Here is a 23449-nt window from a genome sequence, read left to right as displayed (position 1 = left end):
GTCAACAGATCTGGGTTTGATCCATCACCGTTATTTAGCCCACTCTGCCACCCCAGTTCAGACATGGCCATATGCAAATCAGTCTGACCCTGTGCCTCATGGGAACAGTCCAGCCCGAACTGCCAAGCCATGCCTTCCCTGGACCGGAAACAAGCTTCCTAGGACCGGTTTCTGGCATTTCAGCCGTCTTCAGCCAAGCTTGCTTGAATCCAGTGGCAAAGTGAGCAAGGGACTCACGTCTGAGCATACCCTGCCAACTTATGGCGAACAAAGCGGTACAAAAGGGGGTGGTGATGGACGGAGCATCAGAACCAATCAAACACTCACACCCAGTCAACAGATCTGGGTTTGATCCATCACCGTTATTTAGCCCACTCTGCCACCCCAGTTCAGACATGGCCATATGCAAATCAGTCTGACCCTGTGCCTCATGGGAACAGTCCAGCCCGAACTGCCAAGCCATGCCTTCCCTGGACCGGAAACAAGCTTCCTAGGACCGGTTTCTGGCATTTCAGCCGTCTTCAGCCAAGCTTGCTTGAATCCAGTGGCAAAGTGAGCAAGGGACTCACGTCTGAGCATACCCTGCCAACTTATGGCGAACAAAGCGGTACAAAAGGGGGTGGTGATGGACGGAGCATCAGAACCAATCAAACACTCACACCCAGTCAACAGATCTGGGTTTGATCCATCACCGTTCTTTAGCCCACTCTGCCACCCCAGTTCAGACATGGCCATATGCAAATCAGCCTGACCCTGTGCCTCATGGGAACAGTCCAGCCCGAACTGCCAAGCCATGCCTTCCCTGGACCGGAAACAAGCTTCCTAGGACCGGTTTCTGGCATTTCAGCCGTCTTCAGCCAAGCTTGCTTGAATCCAGTGGCAAAGTGAGCAAGGGACTCACGTCTGAGCATACCCTGCCAACTTATGGCGAACAAAGCGGTACAAAAGGGGGTGGTGATGGACGGAGCATCAGAACCAATCAAACACTCACACCCAGTCAACAGATCTGGGTTTGATCCATCACCGTTCTTTAGCCCACTCTGCCACCCCAGTTCAGACATGGCCATATGCAAATCAGCCTGACCCTGTGCCTCATGGGAACAGTCCAGCCCGAACTGCCAAGCCATGCCTTCCCTGGACCGGAAACAAGCTTCCTAGGACCGGTTTCTGGCATTTCAGCCGTCTTCAGCCAGGCTTGCTTGAAACCAGTGGCAAAGTGAGCAAGGGACTCACGTCTGAGCATACCCTGCCAACTTATGGCGAACAAAGCGGTACAAAAGGGGGTGGTGATGGACGGAGCATCAGAACCAATCAAACACTCACACCCAGTCAACAGATCTGGGTTTGATCCATCACCGTTCTTTAGCCCACTCTGCCACCCCAGTTCAGACATGGCCATATGCAAATCAGCCTGACCCTGTGCCTCATGGGAACAGTCCAGCCCGAACTGCCAAGCCATGCCTTCCCTGGACCGGAAACAAGCTTCCTAGGACCGGTTTCTGGCTTTTCAGCCGTCTTCAGCCAGGCTTGCTTGAAACCAGTGGCAAAGTAAGCAAGGGACTCACGTCTGAGCATACCCTGCCAACTTATGGCGAACAAAGCGGTACAAAAGGGGGTGGTGATGGACGGAGCATCAGAACCAATCAAACACTCACACCCAGTCAACAGATCTGGGTTTGATCCATCACCGTTCTTTAGCCCACTCTGCCACCCCAGTTCAGACATGGCCATATGCAAATCAGCCTGACCCTGTGCCTCATGGGAACAGTCCAGCCCGAACTGCCAAGCCATGCCTTCCCTGGACCGGAAACAAGCTTCCTAGGACCGGTTTCTGGCTTTTCAGCCGTCTTCAGCCAGGCTTGCTTAAAACCAGTGGCAAAGTGAGCAAGGGACTCACGTCTGAGCATACCCTGCCAACTTATGGCGAACAAAGCGGTACAAAAGGGGGTGGTGATGGACGGAGCATCAGAACCAATCAAACACTCACACCCAGTCAACAGATCTGGGTTTGATCCATCACCGTTCTTTAGCCCACTCTGCCACCCCAGTTCAGACATGGCCATATGCAAATCAGCCTGACCCTGTGCCTCATGGGAACAGTCCAGCCCGAACTGCCAAGCCATGCCTTCCCTGGACCGGAAACAAGCTTCCTAGGATCGGTTTCTGGCTTTTCAGCCGTCTTCAGCCAGGCTTGCTTGAAACCAGTGGCAAAGTGAGCAAGGGACTCACGTCTGAGCATACCCTGCCAACTTATGGCGAACAAAGCGGTACAAAAGGGGGTGGTGATGAACGGAGCATCAGAACCAATCAAACACTCACACCCAGTCAACAGATCTGGGTTTGATCCATCACCGTTCTTTAGCCCACTCTGCCACCCCAGTTCAGACATGGCCATATGCAAATCAGCCTGACCCTGTGCCTCATGGGAACAGTCCAGCCCGAACTGCCAAGCCATGCCTTCCCTGGACTGGAAACAAGCTTCCTAGGACCGGTTTCTGGCTTTTCAGCCGTCTTCAGCCAGGCTTGCTTGAAACCAGTGGCAAAGTGAGCAAGGGACTCACGTCTGAGCATACGCTGCCAACTTATGTCGAACAAAGCGGTACAAAAGGGGGTGGTGATGGACGGAGCATCAGAACCAATCAAACACTCACACCCAGTCAACAGATCTGGGTTTGATCCATCACCGTTCTTTAGCCCACTCTGCCCCCCAGTTCAGACATGGCCATATGCAAATCAGCATGACCCTGTGCCTCATGGGAACAGTCCAGCCCGAACTGCCAAGCCATGCCTTCCCTGGACCGGAAACAAGCTTCCTAGGACCGGTTTCTGGCATTTCAGCCGTCTTCAGCCAAGCTTGCTTGAATCCAGTGGCAAAGTGAGCAAGGGACTCACGTCTGAGCATACCCTGCCAACTTATGGCGAACAAAGCGGTACAAAAGGGGGTGGTGATGGACGGAGCATCAGAACCAATCAAACACTCACACCTGAAGCTCCGTCCATCACCACCCCCTTTTGTACCGCTTTGTTCGCCATAAGTTGGCAGGGTATGCTCAGACGTGAGTCCCTTGCTCACTTTGCCACTGGTTTCAAGCAAGCCTGGCTGAAGACGGCTGAAATGCCAGAAACCGGTCCTAGGAAGCTTGTTTCCGGTCCAGGGAAGGCATGGCTTGGCAGTTCGGGCTGGACTGTTCCCATGAGGCACAGGGTCAGACTGATTTGCATATGGCCATGTCTGAACTGGGGTGGCAGAGTGGGCTAAAGAACTGTGATGGATCAAACTCAGATCTGTTGACTGGGTGTGAGTGTTTGATTGGTTCTGATGCTCCGTCCATCACCACCCTCTTTTGTACTGCTTTGTTCGTCATAAGTTGGCAGGGTATGCTCAGACGTGAGTCCCTTGCTCACTTTGCCACTGGATTCAAGCAAGCCTGGCTGAAGACGGCTGAAATGCCAGAAACCGGTCCTAGGAAGCTTGTTTCCAGTCCAGGGAAGGCATGGCTTGGCAGTTCGGGCTGGACTGTTCCCATGAGGCACAGGGTCAGACTGATTTGCATATGGCCATGTCTGAACTGGGGTGGCAGAGTGGGCTAAAGAACGGTGATGGATCAAACCCGGATCTGTTGACTGGGTGTGAGTGTTTGATTGGTTCTGATGCTCCGTCCATCACCACCCCCTTTTGTACCGCTTTGTTCGCCATAAGTTGGCAGGGTATGCTCAGACGTGAGTCCCTTGCTCACTTTGCCACTGGTTTCAAGCAAGCCTGGCTGAAGACGGCTGAAAAGCCAGAAACCGATCCTAGGAAGCTTGTTTCCGGTCCAGGGAAGGCATGGCTTGGCAGTTCGGGCTGGACTGTTCCCATGAGGCACAGGGTCAGGCTGATTTGCATATGGCCATGTCTGAACTGGGGTGGCAGAGTGGGCTAAAGAACGGTGATGGATCAAACCCAGATCTGTTGACTGGGTGTGAGTGTTTGATTGGTTCTGATGCTCCGTCCATCACCACCCCCTTTTGTACCGCTTTGTTCGCCATAAGTTGGCAGGGTATGCTCAGACGTGAGTCCCTTGCTCACTTTGCCACTGGTTTCAAGCAAGCCTGGCTGAAGACGGCTGAAAAGCCAGAAACCGGTCCTAGGAAGCTTGTTTCCGGTCCAGGGAAGGCATGGCTTGGCAGTTCGGGCTGGACTGTTCCCATGAGGCACAGGGTCAGGCTGATTTGCATATGGCCATGTCTGAACTGGGGTGGCAGAGTGGGCTAAAGAACGGTGATGGATCAAACCCAGATCTGTTGACTGGGTGTGAGTGTTTGATTGGTTCTGATGCTCCGTCCATCACCACCCCCTTTTGTACCGCTTTGTTCGCCATAAGTTGGCAGGGTATGCTCAGACGTGAGTCCCTTGCTCACTTTGCCACTGGTTTCAAGCAAGCCTGGCTGAAGACGGGTGAAAAGCCAGAAACCGGTCCTAGGAAGCTTGTTTCCGGTCCAGGGAAGGCATGGCTTGGCAGTTCGGGCTGGACTGTTCCCATGAGGCACAGGGTCAGGCTGATTTGCATATGGCCATGTCTGAACTGGGGTGGCAGAGTGGGCTAAAGAACGGTGATGGATCAAACCCAGATCTGTTGACTGGGTGTGAGTGTTTGATTGGTTCTGATGCTCCGTCCATCACCACCCCCTTTTGTACCGGTATGATTACTTAGGGGCGGGGGTAAGTGAGAGGACAGGTTGCACCGATGAAGTGATAATCAAAGTACAGCCTGGGGGCCGCATGCGGCCCTCCTAACCTTTACACCGAGCTGCTGATTTCTCGACTTAGCACTACCATTAAAAAGGGGCTAAATAAATAGGCATTTATTTAAAGGTTAATTGAAGTTAAAGGAAGTAACTAGAGTGCCCTGCATAGCTCAACTTTTGGAACATCTTTGTTTTTAAAGACATCTTGCATCAACAGCCACGGCCCGTATAGGGCGTGCTACCGGGGCGGTGAAGTGGGGAGGGGCAGGGTGGGGGGTTGTAAAATGCGGCATACGGCCGCTTTCAGGTAAGTAATGAAAAAAAACGCATTTTGTTGCGCACGCTGCATCGCATTTGGCGATGCAGCGCGCGCAACGAAATGTGTTTTTTTTCCTGTTACTTACCTGAAATCGACCGTATGCCGCATTTTACAACCCCTCACCCTGCCCCTACCCCGCCCCACGTCACCGCCCTGGTAGCACTCCCTATACGGGCCGTGGCTGTGCACCAAATAAGTAAAAATATAAAGTCTCTTCAAAATGTAAAAATGTACTTCATTAACATGCAGAACCGTTTCAAGTTAGTGCATCAGATTGTCAGTGCATTGAGATTTATTTTTTTAAATGATCGTAATCAAACATGAATTTCGAAACATTAATGCCTCTCCCCACTCTGACAACAATGCAAATAGTTTACTAAGATGCAAGCCAGTTGTTATGTGCGCCTTTGGGTGGCATGGGTTGCTATTATACATGAAAAACATTATAGTTTGTTAAATCAAACACAGGAGGTGTTGTACAGTGCACATCCTGAAGTCATGTATGCCAATGTCGTCTTATATGTGATAATGAAGGAAAAGTGAAATAAAACAATTGCAGAGGATCACTCAATTTGGCTAAGTGAGAAAGCTGTGATTGATCCCAGGTTTTCTAGTTTCACATTTTGCAATTCACCACTAGATGCTTCACTTCCCGTACAAACCCCTAAACCCCTCACCCCTGCGACCACAACCCTGCTTGCCTGCTACAATCGATGCAGCCCTCGGTCACACCTCAGACCACATTTTGACTCTGGGAAAATGTTTGGGAGTACAAATGCACTGATGTATAGTAAGGTATAAATTTAGTTTGCACGACTATGTGCCAAGGGTTCATGGTTTGTAAGTGCACCTGCTCCATTAAAGCTGCATTTTCACACACTTCAATGGTCAGAGTAATTTTTAGAGTACAGCATCTTGACCAAAAGGGGAAAGGGGAACGCCTTCTTAGACTGCAGGAGGAGGTGAACCTCACATTTTTAGGTCGAGCATTCGAGACCTCTGGTATATACTTTAGTATATACTTATATGTGTGGGCTCTGGAGATCATCCCTAGGACTTGTCTGCTTCCGCTTAGGGCCTTTTTTCTGTTCAACTGCCTCTATTTAACTGTCTTTTCAGAAAACGACCAGTAGATGTCAGTAAAATACCAGAATTGCTTTCTGCTTGTTCAACTGCCTCTATTTAACTGTCTTGATAGAAAATGACCAGTAGAGGTCAGTAAGATACCAGAATTGCTTTCAGCGAGGGACTTTCTTTTTTAATTTTTCTGGCAACTGCCTCTATTTAACTTTCTTGATAGGAAACGACCAGCAGAGGTCAGTAAAATACCATAATCCCTTAAGCATTCTCTAGATTCCAGTCCATAGAAATTGTCTTCCACGAGCACCCGTAGACAATAATATTTTTTTCAAATCTTGTGTTTTCAGTGATATGACCACCCAAGGCTCTGATTCTATATTAAAAACAGATCTTTGGACCATACCATTTCCCGCTGAAAGTCAATATTTTTCTCCATGTGTTCCCATACCTGGCGTGTCACGCAGTTTGGTGCTTACTTTCCCTCCATGTTAAAGAACAGTAGATGTTTCAGCACCCAGCTAATGTGCTGCACAGCTAAATACATATAAGGTCCCAAAGGTGAGCCAGATTGCATTGCAAATGCTTGTTTTTAATTACCTGACTATACTTCTTAAACATTAAATGATTCAATAAACAACTTTACTATTCACTTAACATACAAGGGTTGGGTGCCTGTATTTTATATAGTTCCTTTGAAAGACCATGGGCCAGATCACAATAGACTGTATTGGCTCTGTGCAGAGCAGAGTGCCTGTTTTGTTGTGTGTGCTGTGTCTTAAGTTCAAACATAAATCTAAGAATTTCTCCCAGTTAATGCACGAACTTGACAGAAGACGTCAGAAAGAGAGAGAGGCAATCATCTCTGCTCACTGTTTCTGACTTTTTAAAATTCATGAATGAACTCAGAGAAATTTTGAGTTATATGTATAATCTTGGACACTCCTCACACACAAAAAAGGCAGGCGCTTGGCTCTGCAGTGAAACACGAACAGCCCATCATGCTACAGGCCCAGACTGGGGGCAACATAGCATTTATAAGGTTGAAGATGATAAAAAGTAGGCTACATATGTAGCACATGGAGGGTAAGTGTTGATCAAGAGCTAGGGTGACCAGACATTCCAGATTTCACCAGAAAATCTCAATTTTAAATATATGTCCCAGTTTTTGGGACAAAGGTCAAGTCATCCTGCAAAGCAGAATTAAAATGTATGATCTACTTTCCATAGGTGGCTCAAAAATCTCAAACAATGTAAAAAATGTAGCTCTTTCTTTCAGGCAGCACAGGTCAGCTGCATGCTCCCAGCAGAGGTGAGACACAGTGGGATGGTGGAGGAGGCTAGGCAGCACTTAGCTAATGTTATGTAAATGCAGCCTTGTAAAGGAAGAGTTCAAAAGAGCAGGAGTGTTAGTTTCTCTGTTGGAAAAGTCACTGCCACGCGCTGTGTGCGCCTCTCTCTATATATATATGTATGATCCTTGTCCTAACTCTGTCTGGCCTGTCCTGGCTTTTGCTTCTCAAAATCTGGTCAGCCAACCTAGAGCCGGTATTAGAGACATTAGGGTGAAGTGCTGAGGAGTCCCTAATTGTGCAGAATCCAGCGGGGCATGAATATGTAGGAACATATTTGACTTAGGGAGGCACAGGCTGTTTCTGAAATGCAAATTCAACAAAGAACAGAAACCAAGACATCTAAAGCAAAGAAAAACAGTAATAAATAGGCAAACAGATATTCTCAAAAATAGAAAGGCCAAAAGCCCACTTTTAATGAATCTTCATGAACATCTCTCGAGAGCTTGCAAGTTCTCTACATTTGCAGATATCAGTGACACACACAGGGGGCAGCAGAGCTCCAGTCACAGCGATGGAAGCGCCTGTATCAACAGCACGGCCTTGTGTACCATAGTATACAGTGAGCTTGCGCACTGCACTTATGCTCTTAAAGCTAATTACTGTTTTCTAACTAAATGACCCCATGTTATAAGCCGCTAGGCACATTGATCTAACCCCATTTCCCTCCTCCTAGTTTATAAATATCACACAGCTATCAAAATATTTCAGACATGAAAGGACCGTCGTCATTCATTTTGCTACATCCTTAGAAAAGTACTAATTTGAGGTTAAATGGTAGACCTTCAGGTCTGTTTTGTTTGTACATTTATATATATATATATATATATATCCCGTCACTAAGTTATAGATTACCGTACACATTTCCTAACGATATACATGTTGTATAAATAAATGTATATATTTTAAGTAATATCCCTCGAGAAGGTAGAGCCTGGAAAACGCAAGAAAGATCGTGCTCTGGTGTCTTGATTAAAAGACCCATGTGGTTTTAATCATACATGCCAACAGATCCGATTCAGGCGGGAGGCTCCTGGCTTTTAAAGCCAAAAATGGCCTTATTTAGTGGTATCCCCTGAAAATAGAGCACATGAGACCATTGTCCGCAGTGGTAGGGGCGGACTGCCTGCATATTACATGTCGGTATTATGGAGGGTGGGTGACGGGTTGTTACTGCACTGTAAGTTCTGATTGGCAATTATTTAATATTCCAACAAAATCTAATAAAATGTGTCATGAAAAACAAAATGGCTTCAAAAGCAACTCAACTGCATTTGGATGATGTTTTTTCTTCACACAACTTATGGAATATAAATAAAGGTTTGTTCCAAATTTTGAAACAAGACAGCATCCACTTTATTGACTGAACCTTATCAACATTCCAAATTCGCCTACGCGAAGACTTAACGTAGCGCCCAGAGGGACGTTGTCTAATGGCAGACAACGCATGATGGATTCATTTTAGCTGTCTCATGCCCAAAATTGGGTATAGCTTCATTGTTAGTCGATTGGGAAAATATTCCATCGATTTTGTTTTCACTATTTCCCTCTTTCGAAATGTTGGCATGTATGTTTCAACTCACAGCAAGATGCTATTCAGCACCATATATATTGTAAGGGTGTGCTGCTTGTTCAATGTATAATCAAATTGTCAGAGCTATTGTGAAGCATCAAAAAATATTTGCTCTTTTTTATCTAATCAAAGTACAAACAGTGGCCCTGACTCACGTGGATTTTTCTATAATTAGGTGTAACATAGTCTTAACTTACTAATGATTTTCTTGTAGCTACCTCAAGAAAGCTTTGTGATTCAGAAAACGATTTCTGCTGTCCACACACAGCACAGAAATTAGCAAAATATGACACTTTTGAAACACCAAGACGTGGAACCATTTCTTTATGTAGGCCCTCATTATAAATTATGTGGGGGGGTATGTACCTCCCAATAACATTCAGACTAGGGTCAGAAATCACATTCTGTAATGGACCCACTAATTACCAGTCCACATATTGTTCCTGATTTCAGGCTAGCAGCTCATAATTTTCATGAAAAGCAGAAAGGCTAGTACAATAAAAACAATGTTGACTTCATTCTTGTGTTCGGGTTCATCAGGGGCTTGTGTTTAATGTAGTGTAACCAAGAGTCCCCAAAAAATGAATCAAATTTTGCATTAGCCCTGAATCTCAAGCGGAAAGGGCTTCAGAGGGGTCTCAAATGTAGACACTTTTTAATTTTAAAGCATCTAGAGGACTCAAAAGCTCGAAAGGGCCAGGACATCTCTTGATTTCTGAGAGGATCTGTCTAATTATTCATGAACGTTTATTGTTACCATTTTGTATAGAAGGTTCACAAAGGATGATGTGTTGGGTGAAAATGTCTGACAAATCCCTCCTGACACATGAAAGTACTCTTAGTTCATCCTGATCATTAATTGCAATTTTCAGAATATCAGATAATTGATCTGACCTCTATAGAAAAGTTAGTTGGACGGCTGTCAAAACCGATGGCCACCAGTTCACCAAATCTTTTGTACCTTGCAGACAACTGCTGTGACGGCGGTTCCTTTCAACGTACAGAGATGACTACTGGGCGGCGCTCATCTCTGAACAGCACGACCTACCATCTGTCAGGCTGGTTGGTGGACACTAACTTCTCCAGATCTAAATCAGGCCCTTTGTTTACAGTTGCACAACTAGATTACATAACTTTCTCAAAAACATGGACCCGGTTTTGAGCAAGCTGCTGGAGTTGGGGCTCAGTTTGCATCTTCTCTTGAGATAACATTTAGAAATGTGAAAAATATGATCTTTGAGAATCTCATTAATTATAAGAACATGCGGTCGAGTGTCATCTTATGAAACTAGAAGCTAACTACACAAAAAGCTTAAGTTATTGTTTAGATTCTGTGATGGGAGTGGGCAAGTTAACATAACCAACTGGAGCCGTAACTTAATGCTATGATAACTGAATTAGGGAGGTAAAATACGTTTCTAAAATATAATACAGATACTAAAGAGATTTTACAATCCATAACACCACAGATAAGCTGATAGGTGGGAAGAGCAGGTGGGGGAGGAGAAAAATGGGATGGTAGTGGGGGGAACAAAGAGCACATAAGGGAAAATAATTAAGGAATAAGAGGGGGTGGCTGGCAAAGAGAATAAAGAGTAGCACACTGGAAAGTGGGAGGGATGAACAGAGTACACAGGCATGAGGGAATGGTGAGAGGGAAGAATGAGAGTGGGTAGTAGTAGGGAGATACACAGGAGGGTGCCAGTAGGAGTGGAGAGAGATTCATAGAATTTAAAGTAGTCCTTCATGCACTTGAGTGCAAGTAATGCATTGGAGGTGGAGAGATACACCCTAACATCCAATAACATCAGATGAAAGAGAAATGCTCCAATGGGCTTAGGCAAGAAGTGATTAACAAAGCCTCAAGCCCGTTGCTGAAAGATGCTGGTCAAAAAAGCCAACAGGTGAAGAGGGCAGAGCCAAAGTCCACCGTAATTATACATCGTAAGCAGAAGGTAAATAGGCAGCCGCGTTGGCAGGCCAGACCTAAAAATAAGGTACAATTACGGTGGCCATTTTCCTTCATAATGGAGACTTCTGAAGGATTGTTTCCTTCTTACAGATTTTGCACATATTGTAATTAGACGTTCACATGCAAACTCATGCAATGGGAGTATTCTCTTTTTTAAAAAAAAAAAAAATAACGTTACGCTTCTCTCTCTGGAGTCTAGAAAGCCCCTCTTGCTTTCTTTTTCATTTCAAGCAAACCCATAATTATTTTGTTGACAAACCATGGTCAGGTCAACCCGGGATGACCAGGGTCTAGAGTGGACAGGCATATACCATGCTGGCAATCAGTGCACCTTATTTCCTGAATTACCTTAAGGTCTTCTATGGCAACTAGGAGAAACAGGCAGCAAAGGCAAAGCTTCTCCTACAAGACATTCATTGGGATGAGATACAGAGCGAAAAGAGGTTCCAAGCAAAATGGAGAGAGGAGCTGCATATCGTAATAAGGGCAGAGTATTTTCTTAAATAGCATACAAGCTTGAACTGCTCTTCAAATGAGGTCACGCATTAGCACTTTGGGGTGTGAGATAAACAAAAATGAAACTTTACTCTTGTTTAAAATCACTTGGAATTCTAGAGGGAAAATAGCATGTACTTTTCTCCGAAACTATGCACCAGGCATGTCAAGCAACATTAACATCTTCAGCACAGGCCATTACAGGTAACCTTGTCACTTTGCTTCATGGTTCACTGTTATAATTGCAGTGTAGTTTGTCACTTTCCAATGTAGTTTCGTTCTAATCTCTCCCAGTGTCTTCATATGAGAGCCATTAAAAAATCCTTCCTTGCGCCTGAGTGTGTAACCTGCTGATGCTCTCTTGTGAGCACAAGTCTCAGAGACCAATGCATTAATATGGCCTTTGTTTCTAACAGTTTACACCAACCCTACACCACTCAAATAACTTTCATATTTCACCATACTAATTCACCACTAATCCTTTATGGGTTTCCGGAGGAGCGTGCTACTCACCAAAAAAAGCTCTTCAACACCCCATAAGGGGTAAGAAGCGCTATATATACACAAACCTTTTTTCCTCTTCTATCCTTCCGAATCCAAATAACTGACTAACATATCCACCACTTAAAATGTACTTGCATGTTTCACTGTACTAATTCAACACTAATCCTCTAGGGCCCGGAGTAGCGTGCTACTCGCCGAAAAGTGCTTTGATGCCTCGTCAGGGGTAGTAAGCGCTATACAAATGCAATTCCAATTACAAATTACAATTACAAGGGACATTGCTGCTCAGTATTGCTTGAGGGTGCACAGATGCTTCTTAACACCAGGACCACTTGATGTCCGTAACTGTCTCAAGGCATTTATCCATATCACTCCCTGTGACTATTGCCGGGGCCATTGATGGGCCCATTACACGCTGGGTCCACTAATGCTCATTAATAACTAATGCACTGGACCATTATACCTCTGAACCGGCCGGGTCAAGTATGCTTGTTAAATTACAGCCATACCTACAACTTTAAATGGTGTTTTAAGCCAAGTGTTGGTTTTCCTTCCTTCTAGAACTCTTCCACTTCCTAAACCAAGACAGTGGTCTCATTTCGTATAGGTTTCTTAAGAAACAGGGAAATGTTTTTCTCCGCCTCAGTGCCCTCATAACTTCTGGTGTGGTAAGTTTACTCCCCATACGTTTTTGCAGTGCATGTTTTGTTAACCGCAGGTCCCAGTTCGTAAAAGTATTGTAATAGCCAACGGAGAGGAAAAGGTATATTCCTTCTCATCTAATCCTATAGGGCTTTGTTTGGGGACAACCAGCGTTGGCTCCAAAGCAGAAACACTCTCAACTCAATCAATGTAGTTCCATTTCTTTTTTTTTTCTAACCACGGTTTGTGAATTATTTAAAAAACTTAAAAACACTGATAAACAAACGATTATCCCTTTCTAGCCTTAAATTTCACACATCTGAAAAGCTATTGAAAACATTTACATCACACCCCAAAAAGGATCTTTTCTCAAACATGCTTTGCCTTGATATAATTTTAGTGTAAATCTATTCAACGGTTTGAGCTATAGCAGAGATGACATTTTACATGGCGGATTTCATGTGCACACACTCCCAGCAGTGTTCCATGATAGCATTTGAACTCTTTAACCAATCGGTGCCAACTTAAGAATGAAAACTAGATGTAGGACAAACTGGGCTCCGTCACATTTCATGCAGATCTGCCAAAACGTGCTAAATGTATAAGCATTGTATTTAATTCCTGTCTCAATGGTTGAACCAAAAGAACCATACTTACAGAGCAACTAAATCTCATCCTTTCTGTTACATTTCACTCCCCTATATTACACCATGTGTGTGATATATATATATATATATATATATATATATATATATATATATATATATATATATATATATATATATATATATATATATATATATATATATAAGGCAATTCGCCGAAATGTGTCGGTCCAATATTGTAGATACAAGTTACTGTGTATTCTGCCATGTAAAAAGAAAAATAAATATGAACTTTAAAAAAAAAAAAACTGACCTCGCAATAGTGGAGCTGCAGTTTGTTGACCGGGTGCCACCGGATTTGGTGTTCGGAAAGAAAGAAAAAAAAAAATATATATATATATATATAGATATATATAAGAAATGTACACTTGTATTTTTGGCTGGAGAACTGTAAAGCCTCCTGATTAATGTAACATTGGCAGACCACTAGCAGACAAGGCTAACTGACTAAGTGCAGGGACAGACATATGAAAATAAGACTACAAATAATTAGGACTCCTGGTTACCTCTGGCACTTTCACCTCTTTGTTCTTGGTAATCTTGACCAGCTAATAGCATTTGGAAGTACAGTACCCTCCTGGATTTAGATATTTCTGTCTTGAAAAGACTACTTCCTAAAATCAGGTAGATTCAAGTAACAGCGCTGGCATCATTCATGGGGTGCCCCAGGATTGTACCCTGACAGCTGTATTCTTTAATGGCTATTTATTGATCTAGACGATTGAGAGTTACCATGTGAAGTGTTATATGTATGCCTACATCAAATAACATTGCTGCATTATGTTCATGGAGGGTCCGTGGAGACACCTGTAGTAGCTGAGTGCATTGCAGAGTTTAGCAGTGGATACAAGAGAACTGTCTCTTTAAATGCCAAATATTTTCTGCATCCAGTTCTCTTCCCTTCAAGGAATTAAATTGGATCCCTCTGCAGTGGAGGGCGAGTGAGTAAAAAAAAATATATATGTTCATTTTGACAGACCGCTCTTCTTCAAGCCCAGATGATAGCAGTGTATAAACTGCAGATTTTTATCTTTGTAATGTACCCATAAGTGCCATCTTTTATCAAACCACATACAAAAGATCTAATTTGTGCACTGGCTATACACATTAGTGTTTGGCAATATGCACGACTAAATAAATGGTCCATTTACTAGGGTTGCAAGCTCTTTTTTAGCCTTATGAATATGATAATGTGAAAAGTTACTGTTTGAGTCTTTGCTGGCTTCTTCTGACCCACAAGTTACTGTTGGAGGGTTAATTGTGTCTAATCTGTGCACTGTTCACGAGATTACATCTACAACTGGTCTTCCCTGATTTCATAACTTGGCCAAATTATCTGCAATCTGATCATACTCTAAACTTGCTGATCATCGTCAGTGAATGGTAAGGGGCAAATCCCAAACGGGAAAGCTATGCAATGGTTTTCAAAAGAAGCTCTGTAGTATCATGACATTCCAGAGGTCAAATGTAGACTAAATATTCATACGTCACCTAAATAGATGACGTGAACACTGTCAACAAATTTTCATCTTATATTTCGTGTACTAATGCCAATTTTCATATTAGATGATTTTCTTTTCTTATCATGACCTATTTATTGTGGATAACTGTTATTAGCACAGTCAAAATACCTTGATGCTACTTTGGTGAGGGTTTGCAATGTATAGCGCTTACTACCCCTGTATGGGGCACAGACGTACGTACCCACAAAGATAGTATGTTACACTGTGTAGGGTGTGTGATTAGAAAGGTGTTGTCTTTGCTTTTAGTCTATGTGGCAAATGTTTCAATGTTGTGCATGATGACCACCAAGGTGTGGTTATCATGTTATGGGACGTAGCGCTTTGTGGTATATTGGATGAGGAAGTATGAGTAATAGATATACATTTTTCCAGTTTTTATTATACTGGCAGATCTGAGTAGCTCTGCACTCCCTTAACTGTGTTGGCAATTTTTCTTTTTTATGATCTCAATCCAATTTCTTACTGTGGCTGTGACAATAGGTTATCCACTCTGAGATCTCATGGATCTGGGGCAGTTCACAGGGGGTAAATAAAGAGTGACAGGAATCAAAGATCTGCCTGGATAAACTGTGCTACTGTCCTCCTTATGCGTTTGCCATTATGAGTCATCGGGCAAGGAAACTTGCTGAGGTTCACTACATTATGTTTGTTCTTTTTTTTTCACTAACATTCCAAGATATTAGTGCTCAGAGTACAGGACTATTCAGGACCAGGAGGGTGGAACACGTTAGTCTACCCGTGACAGCCATTTGCTGCAGATCTCTCCAGTCATCACATACTCGTCAGTATTGAGCGTTCAGTTGAGTGGCCTGGAAAAGCCTGTATCTGTGACCTCAAGCAATGCTGCACAGGACTGTTCAGCCATTTCAAAGGTGATATGTCTGTCCCATTGATGAGGGATCGGGTAATGGATCGGTATATGCTATGGTGTACTGATATTGATTCTTTCATAATGAGACAGAGAGGACAAGGAGAATAGAGTTACTGTCCTCAATTTTGTGGTTGAAGGTAGAAGGGAGTGAGGACGTACATTGTTTGCTATGCCGGTGATGTGCGGGGAGCGACTATGGTTAGAGTCCTCCATCTTATCAGGCATCAGGTGGGTCTCCAGGTGCTCCACCACACGGAGAGTAACTCCAGAGCCTTCATCAGTGTTTACAGTGCGGATTGCAGGCATGCAGCCGTCACTAGATTGTGGACTACAGAGCAAGTGAGCTCTACACCAAGCTAGATGCAGCACAATAGTTGTGGTGTACTTCATTTAATGCACGACAAAATAGTAGGTGCAGACTGTGGAAGCTTTACCATACTGGACACTGTACAGGTAGAGGCCATATGGCATATTTTCTAACGTATTACCTGCCGCCCAGTAATGGCAGGGTAACTTTCACGATACTTTATACTTTTATCATCTTTTAACTAGAAGGTGATAAAAACAGACACAGGGTGAAGTACCCTCAACTGTTCTTGATATTGAAAATAACTGAAACATTCTGTGAACTTGGAGAGAGAAGAGGTCACAGGACAAATGCCTTTAGAGGTTCAGGGAACTGTGAGATGATTTACAATATCCTAATAATGTATATTTAAGTGTACTTTATCTCATATAACATATGGCCACTGCCTCACCTGCAGTCACCTCCCCACTGATTTCTTCCAGTGTTTCCAATTGACTACTTGTTATGTTTGGCACCTCAGCCAGTGCTGCCTTTTTAGGCAAAATAATTTTGTATGTTGGGATATTGCAGTCTATATCTACAATCCTAAAATTGAATGTAGGTTCGTAGAATGCAGCATGCGGTTGGAAGAAAGTCAGGACTGGTTGATGGTGTCCCACGTGATGTGGGGCGTCACGCCAACTACGTAATAGCTTCTGAGTGAAAAACAAATCTATCTTGTGCGAAATATGGTGCCTGTTCAGAATTAAAATAGTAATTAAACACCTTTTAAAATATCAACATATTACGAAATACCAGTCTGGGAAGAAATCCTTCTGTTGATAAACACTGTCAGCATATCTTTTCTTTTTTATAGAAGCTAGTGGTCTGGATGACTAGGAGCGACCTCACTCTCTGAACCCGGGCTCAGCACAGGGTGTCCACCAGACAGACAGGGGCATATTATCAAGAAACTGCGTTAAAATTATCGCCGCTTTAGCTCTCTGAAACTGGGCCTAGTTGTTTTTCTGTGTATGGTAATTGTAACTTGGAATTTGCAAAGCAGAAAGCAGTGATTTCTCAGGGTAGTTAAGCTGTACAGTACTCGTAAGGGATTTGATGACCTTCCATTGTAGTTATGAATACGTGAATGTACGTTTATTCTCTCTCTTTCTCTCTCTCTCTATATATATATATGTATATATATATATATATATCCATCCTGTGGAAGGCAACTTGCCGAAATGTGTAGACTGTCCCTTGTTCCACGAGTGTTGAAATGAAATACAATTCTTTTGAAATATTACCCCTGGCGTGTTGCCTCAGGTCCGTTGAGTCACAAGAAGAATGGAATTGTGAAAATTATGTATGTATATATATATATATATATAATGATGTTTTTTGAAAATTCAGCTGTGTCATCAATGCAGCCACTGAGCAAACCATTTTGTTGAAACGTTGTTGTGGAATTATACTTTTGTTCTTTGGTGAATTTATCTGTTTGAGTCGCTTCTTTCTTGTATATAAATAAATGTGAAACAATAACACATTATTTAGAACCAGTGAACTAATAAATGGACGTTCACGCATTGATTAGTAAAGGACAAAAGTCAAATACCATTTCATTACCACAGAACAGAGTAAATTAAGTGAGAAAACGTTGCTTTTTGTCTCACAGATGGTATGAGGACTTCACAGCAGAAACAACTTAGCTAATAGTCATGATAGTTACAATAGTTTCAGTGTGATTTTTATTATTTCAATGTATGGATATATCCCATTGTGCCCTGGTTCTATTTAAATAAGTGTGTTCATAACCCCTCCTCATGATTAAACGGCAAGGAATACACCTTATGTTGTTTTAATCAGATGCTATTTATTACCACTGTTGAGGGAGGAATGGGCAACATTGCCCAACTAAGCCTTCAACTCTCTCGGGCCATGGTGTTTACTCACACTCAACAATGTTAAGAAAAAAAGTTATTTACCTGTAAGTACAGTTCTTCAGCATTAGTGCATTTCACAGATTCACATGCTGTCAGGCTCGGAACCCTCAGTAGTTAATATTAACACAACAGTATTCGTTACAGCCACTAACACGAAAAACAATGTAACTTCCTCCACAGACTACAAGAACCAAATTTTATGACCTAAATACTGGCCAGTGAGGTGACGGAGATCCAACTGTCAGATTTTCATAGCTCAGATGAATCAAAATGGTGCCCTTATGAATAGGGCATGTAATCGATAAAAAATACCAACGCTCAAGAACTGGAGTTACAGGCAAGTAATGTTTTCTTCTTCAGAATTTGATCTTTCATAGATTTAGCACATGCAAGCATTAAAATCACCAAAGCAGTTATTTATAATGAGCAGGCAGCATAGTCAGAAATGAGGCTCATCTTAGTAAAACAGATTGAGCAGAACTGCCTGCCCAACTGCTATTTCAGTATTCAACTGAATATCCTAGCAGTAATGCTTGACAAAGGTATGAATTGTAATCCAAGTCACTGCCATACAAATGTATTGTAAAGACGCCCGAAGAGGAGGGCAGCTGTAGGTAGTGTGGTGAAGTGTGTTCCAATCCAGTTCCTTAGAGTGCGGCTAGCCTTAACACAGCAAAAGGAGATGCAAGCCGTGATCAGTTGTGCAATGCATTGCTTCAACAGAGAGTTACCTTTGTTGGAATTTCCATAGGAAATGAAGAGTTGGGCAGATACTTGAGCGTCTTTTTTGTTATCACTGTTAATGAAGTGCAGGGATGCCGAAAAAATGGTGGCAAATACATATTTTTGTGCAGATGAAAAGGCATTGGAACCTTTTGCATGAATCGAGGGTTGATAGCTAATGCCACCTTGTTCTTATCAAAGGCTAAGACTGGGTAATATAAATGCCTGAATTTCATTATCATGTCTAGCTGACGTTATGGATAACAGAAAGGCTGTTTTCCATTATAAAATTTGAAGTGATGCTTTATAAATGGGCTTGAAAGGGTGTCTTGTAAGAGCCCCTAGTACAGTGTTAAAATTCCAGTTTGGTGGATTCTCACTACTGGAGAGAATTTGCGACAAAGGGCTTTCATGATTCCCTTAACGATTGATGATTCAAGTTGCGAACAGTGGTGGAGAATTTGGTGATGAGTATCTAGGACAAAGGCTAGATCCACTCTAATAAAGAAATGCTTTAGGCCGGTTTATGGCACTGGTACAAGGTTAGGTAGGCGAGGGGGCCTCCCCTGCAAACTACATCGAGGCCCCCCCCCACCGGACTCAGTCAGGGGCTGTCACCCAAGGGTACTGTGCTGAGCGGACCCCCTAGAGTGCAAGGTCCCCCTCTGCCATGTGGGGCTGAGGAGGCCTTTGTTACGACACTGCTTAGCCCCCTTTCCTGTGAAGGAGATTCTTTCAGAATGTCTACAGAGATGCTTTCCTGTAGAAACAGGTTGCATTAAGAGGCTGTGAGCACTGATTTTTTGTTGTTTAGAGTGAGGCCCAAAGTTTCCAGAAGCTCTAGTGTTATGCTGACTGCCACTGATGTAAGTTGTTACAAAGGACCCTGAATCAGCCAGTAATCCAAGTGTGTAAAAATGCTCACTTCTACTTCGGAGATGTTCAGCCACCGATGCTGGGCATCTGCTAAATACGTTTGGTGCTGACTTGCGATCAAATGGAAGGGCCTTGAACATACATTTGCATCCAACCACCGTAAAACAAAGATAATTTTGTGTTGTGGATGTGTGGGCAGGTGAAAATATACATCCTCAAGGTCTATTGATCTTAAGTGGTGTGAGCGGTTTATTGACTAAAGGATGCAGGGCAGAGAGATCCTACTGAACTTTACTTATTTAAGAATTTGTTCCAAGATGGCTGCCAATCTCTATTTTTGTCGCAAATGAAGAGAAATCTAGAAAAAAAGCCCTGTGAAGAAGCCTGATCATTTCCAGTTGTAATGAATATAAATGTAAATAATTAACTTTTCTTGGAAGCTTTGGCAGAGGCCTTGCAAGAAATAAATAATGAGTATAAAGCAGAGGTTCCCAGTAAGGCTGAGGCCCATTATACCTCAGAGGTTCCTGGTAATCCAGGTCTTCTTCAGAGTGGCCTTGAACAAAGTCAATGTCCAATTTATGGGGCCCTCCACTTTTCAAGCCTGATAAGAATGACCATCGTCATCACCCAAATAGATTTGGTCACCTCCTTCACTTATTTGGTCAGTGTCACTATGGCAAGAAAATAAGTCATTTAGCAGTAGAGTAGGCAGGTCTTGAGTAATTCTTATTGGCGAGACCAGTTATAAGAGTGGTACCACTTCTGAGATAGGTTTTTGAGGCAGAGAAAAAGTGGTAGCCACTGTCATCAATTACTCTACTTTTGATGAAGTGTTTGTCAGAAGCGAATACATTGCTTTCTTTGTCCATGTTACTGTTATTGCTGATAGGAAGGACATCATCGACCAAGTGGGCTTTTTTGTTGTTGGCGGAGTGGTCATTATTGATGAGATGGACTTTATTGTTGATGAAATTGGACTTGCCGTTGATGGTGTAGTCCTGGTTGAAGAGGTTGGTTTCTTTGTTGACCGCCTAGTCTTCATTAACAGGATAGACTTTGTCACCGGCCTGATGGTTTTTGTTAATAGGGAGGACTCCATTGTCGATTAAATGGTCTTCAACATGTGGGTGTCCATCAACAGTGTGCTCATCGTTAGTGTAAACTTCAACAAAGATTTAGGCAAAGGTTGGTAACTCTTGGCTGTCGAAGATGTAATCGACAATGACAACTTTGTCATCTCTGCTTAGTAAGATGAACTCACAATGGTAATTGGTTTTGCTGTGGGGCCCTCAACCGTGGCTCCACCATTCAGACGTCTGTGCCTTGAAGGCAAGTGCAGAGGACATTTTTATGTGGGTCTGCAACTCAGAAGATTAGCCAGCATCTAAGTTCTTGGGAATAGCCAGTTCCAACTTGCGCTTATAAACTTTGGAGGGAATATGTGAAGTCATACACTACACTAAAACCCATACTGGGTAATCAGAATTTAAGGCACCCCTCTCTGTCTTTAAAAGTTTTTGAAATGAATATCCCACAGATAACACAGTCCTTGGGGATAAACCCAGATTTGTGGAGGCAGTAAATACATTTTGTGTGGTCTTCTGTAAAAAAATAATTCTCACCCTAAAAATCGAATGTGGCTTAAATATCTTGAAGTCCAATAACTACCTAGGTCAAGGGTTCAACTTCCCAGTCAAAGAAAAGGGAGCAAAATCTGCTTACCCTCTACAGCTTGCAGTGAATGAGTCCCAAAGAAACTGAAAAAGGTCAAAAAGTATATTTTGTGAAGAGTAGAACAGCGCTCAAAGGATTCCATGGATACCCCCAGACATGTTGTAGAAAATCTGATGGTGGCGCTCCTGAGAAGGTTTAGAGCCCTGAACTTCTCCACCCCATTGGCCAGAGTTTGTGTCATAAATAAGTCTACTTTTGGTCTATGGAGGTTTTCAATGTGTTTTCAATGTTACATGCTGTGTTTAATACTGCTTTGTTAACATTGAGTACTGAAAGTTCCCAGACCGATGCTGGGGATAATTCACCCATGTGAATCTAAGAAAGATCCAATGCTGAAGAACAGCATATTACACTTATATAAGTCATTTAAATAATCACATTTCTGTCCTGCAAAAATGACTGTAGCAGTATGCTTTGGGTAACAAATTGGGGTTATGTTAATAGTGCAATGTTATAACGTCAACATGTGTGGAAATGTATCCAATGGTAATGGTAAGCAATACCAGCTATATAATTCATTGGTTCAACAGATGCTACATTCACTACTTTAGCCCTCTCTAAATGCTCACACAGCCATGATTTTGCTTTTTGATCTATCTGGCACTTCCTTAAAGCACAGACACGGAAGCACTTTTCAGGTAGCATCCTTCAATTGAGCACACTTTGGCACATCGGGACGAACAAACCTTGTTAGATGTTACCTGATCCCGCAGTGAGAAAGAGATTAGCAATCCTTATGTACCTTCATCTTCCATAAGATATTACTGGAGTTTTCCTACCCCAAAGCCCATTGAGGATCAAGGGCACAGGACCATCTAACACAGGTGAGGTGGCACTTCAGGAAATAGATTTTATCATCCTTCAGCCACAGCTCAAATGTGCCTCTTGATAGCTACAAACATTAATATCAACAATCTGTCTAGTTTTTTTTAACCTAAAGTGTAGTCATTATTAGAATATTAAAATCGCGAAAGCTTATGTGAACCCAACAGATTTGTTTTTTATCCTGAAAAAAAGAAAATCCTGTTTTTCCCCACAGTCCTGTCACTGGTTGGAAATCTTCGTGCTTGCATGGACCACATATGCCCAGTTGTAGAAGCCAGTAGGAACGCGAGGTACACATTCTATAAATATCACAGGAAAAAGGAAATACGTTTCATTCTGTCCTACTTCTTAATTAGATGCTAAAAAATCGTCATCTTAACGAAAATAAAGACATTTTTCTGCTAGTGCATATAAAATGTGTTTGGAATCCCTGTATGTCGCTTTTGAGTTCTTGCTTTTAATGCTACGCTCACACTGAGTTTGGTGCTGTGACGGATTGTTGTCCATCCCATGGCTCCTTCACATGACTGGGTGTGTCACCCATTGGGCTTGGACCACTACTCTTATTGCAGGTTCCTATTGTCTGTGGCTGATCTTGCTTCTCCCACCTCTGAATCCTTCTTCCCTGCCAGATGGGAAGTCTCTTGGGCCATTAGTTCGGTGAGGGAGGGGTCAGAAGATATCTGGGCACATAGACCAGTCGTTCTTTTTCTTTGACTCCCAGTAGCCGCCTTTGTATACACAACTCAGTTCTCCAGAGACGGGGTCCAACTTGCGCTCAAACCACAGGGGCTGATACCCTTGGAAATCCTTGCCTGTAGTGGAAGTGAAACAAAAACACCTTTAGACAATTTTTTTTTTCCACGGGAAGAAGATATAACACAATTTGTGCCTTACACATTTCACCTGCCGTCCTAAAGTCACTAGGATTTATCTTCAACCATACCTGTGAGTGATGAACAGACAGCATCCTTCAACAGACCAAGGACTTTGAATCTGTAACATGATTTGTGTTTTGATTTTTTATTAGTTTGAAAAACAGAAGGTCCTTCAAAAGCAATACAATATGGGATAAATATAGACCAGAATCGGCTCTATATAATTATACAATGCCCAGCCGGACATTGAGGTTTTAATGATCAAGAAAAACAGATAATATTGACATACGTTAGAATGTAGAGTGGGACACAGTCCTGCGTCCTTCAACACTTAACAAAGAGTACAAACAATCAAACATATAAGACATTTATCAGGCTGAAGAGAGAAGCTTATAGCCAATACGAGATTCAAGGGCAAGCTTTCACGATAGTACAATGTCATGCACAATTTTAACAT

At 42.9% G+C, this 23449-nt stretch overlaps 1 protein-coding gene across 2 annotated transcripts in view; it reads right to left on the bottom strand.

Annotated features, from left to right (window-relative positions):
* Positions 1-17612: 17612 nt before the first annotated feature.
* Positions 17613-23449, bottom strand: part of OSBP2 (oxysterol binding protein 2) — a 1376304-nt gene continuing 1370467 nt past the window's right edge. For both annotated transcript variants that reach the window (XM_085633692.1, XM_085633693.1), the window contains one exon: positions 17613-22929. In XM_085633692.1, coding sequence (XP_085489818.1) covers positions 22787-22929 — 143 coding nt within the window. In that variant the 3' untranslated portion in view covers positions 17613-22786. The remainder of the gene's footprint in view (positions 22930-23449) is intronic.

This window comes from Triturus cristatus, chromosome 11, assembly GCF_964204655.1.
Source record: "Triturus cristatus chromosome 11, aTriCri1.1, whole genome shotgun sequence".
Taxonomy (NCBI): domain Eukaryota; kingdom Metazoa; phylum Chordata; class Amphibia; order Caudata; family Salamandridae; genus Triturus; species Triturus cristatus.
This window is presented reverse-complemented; position numbering and strand designations above follow the sequence as displayed.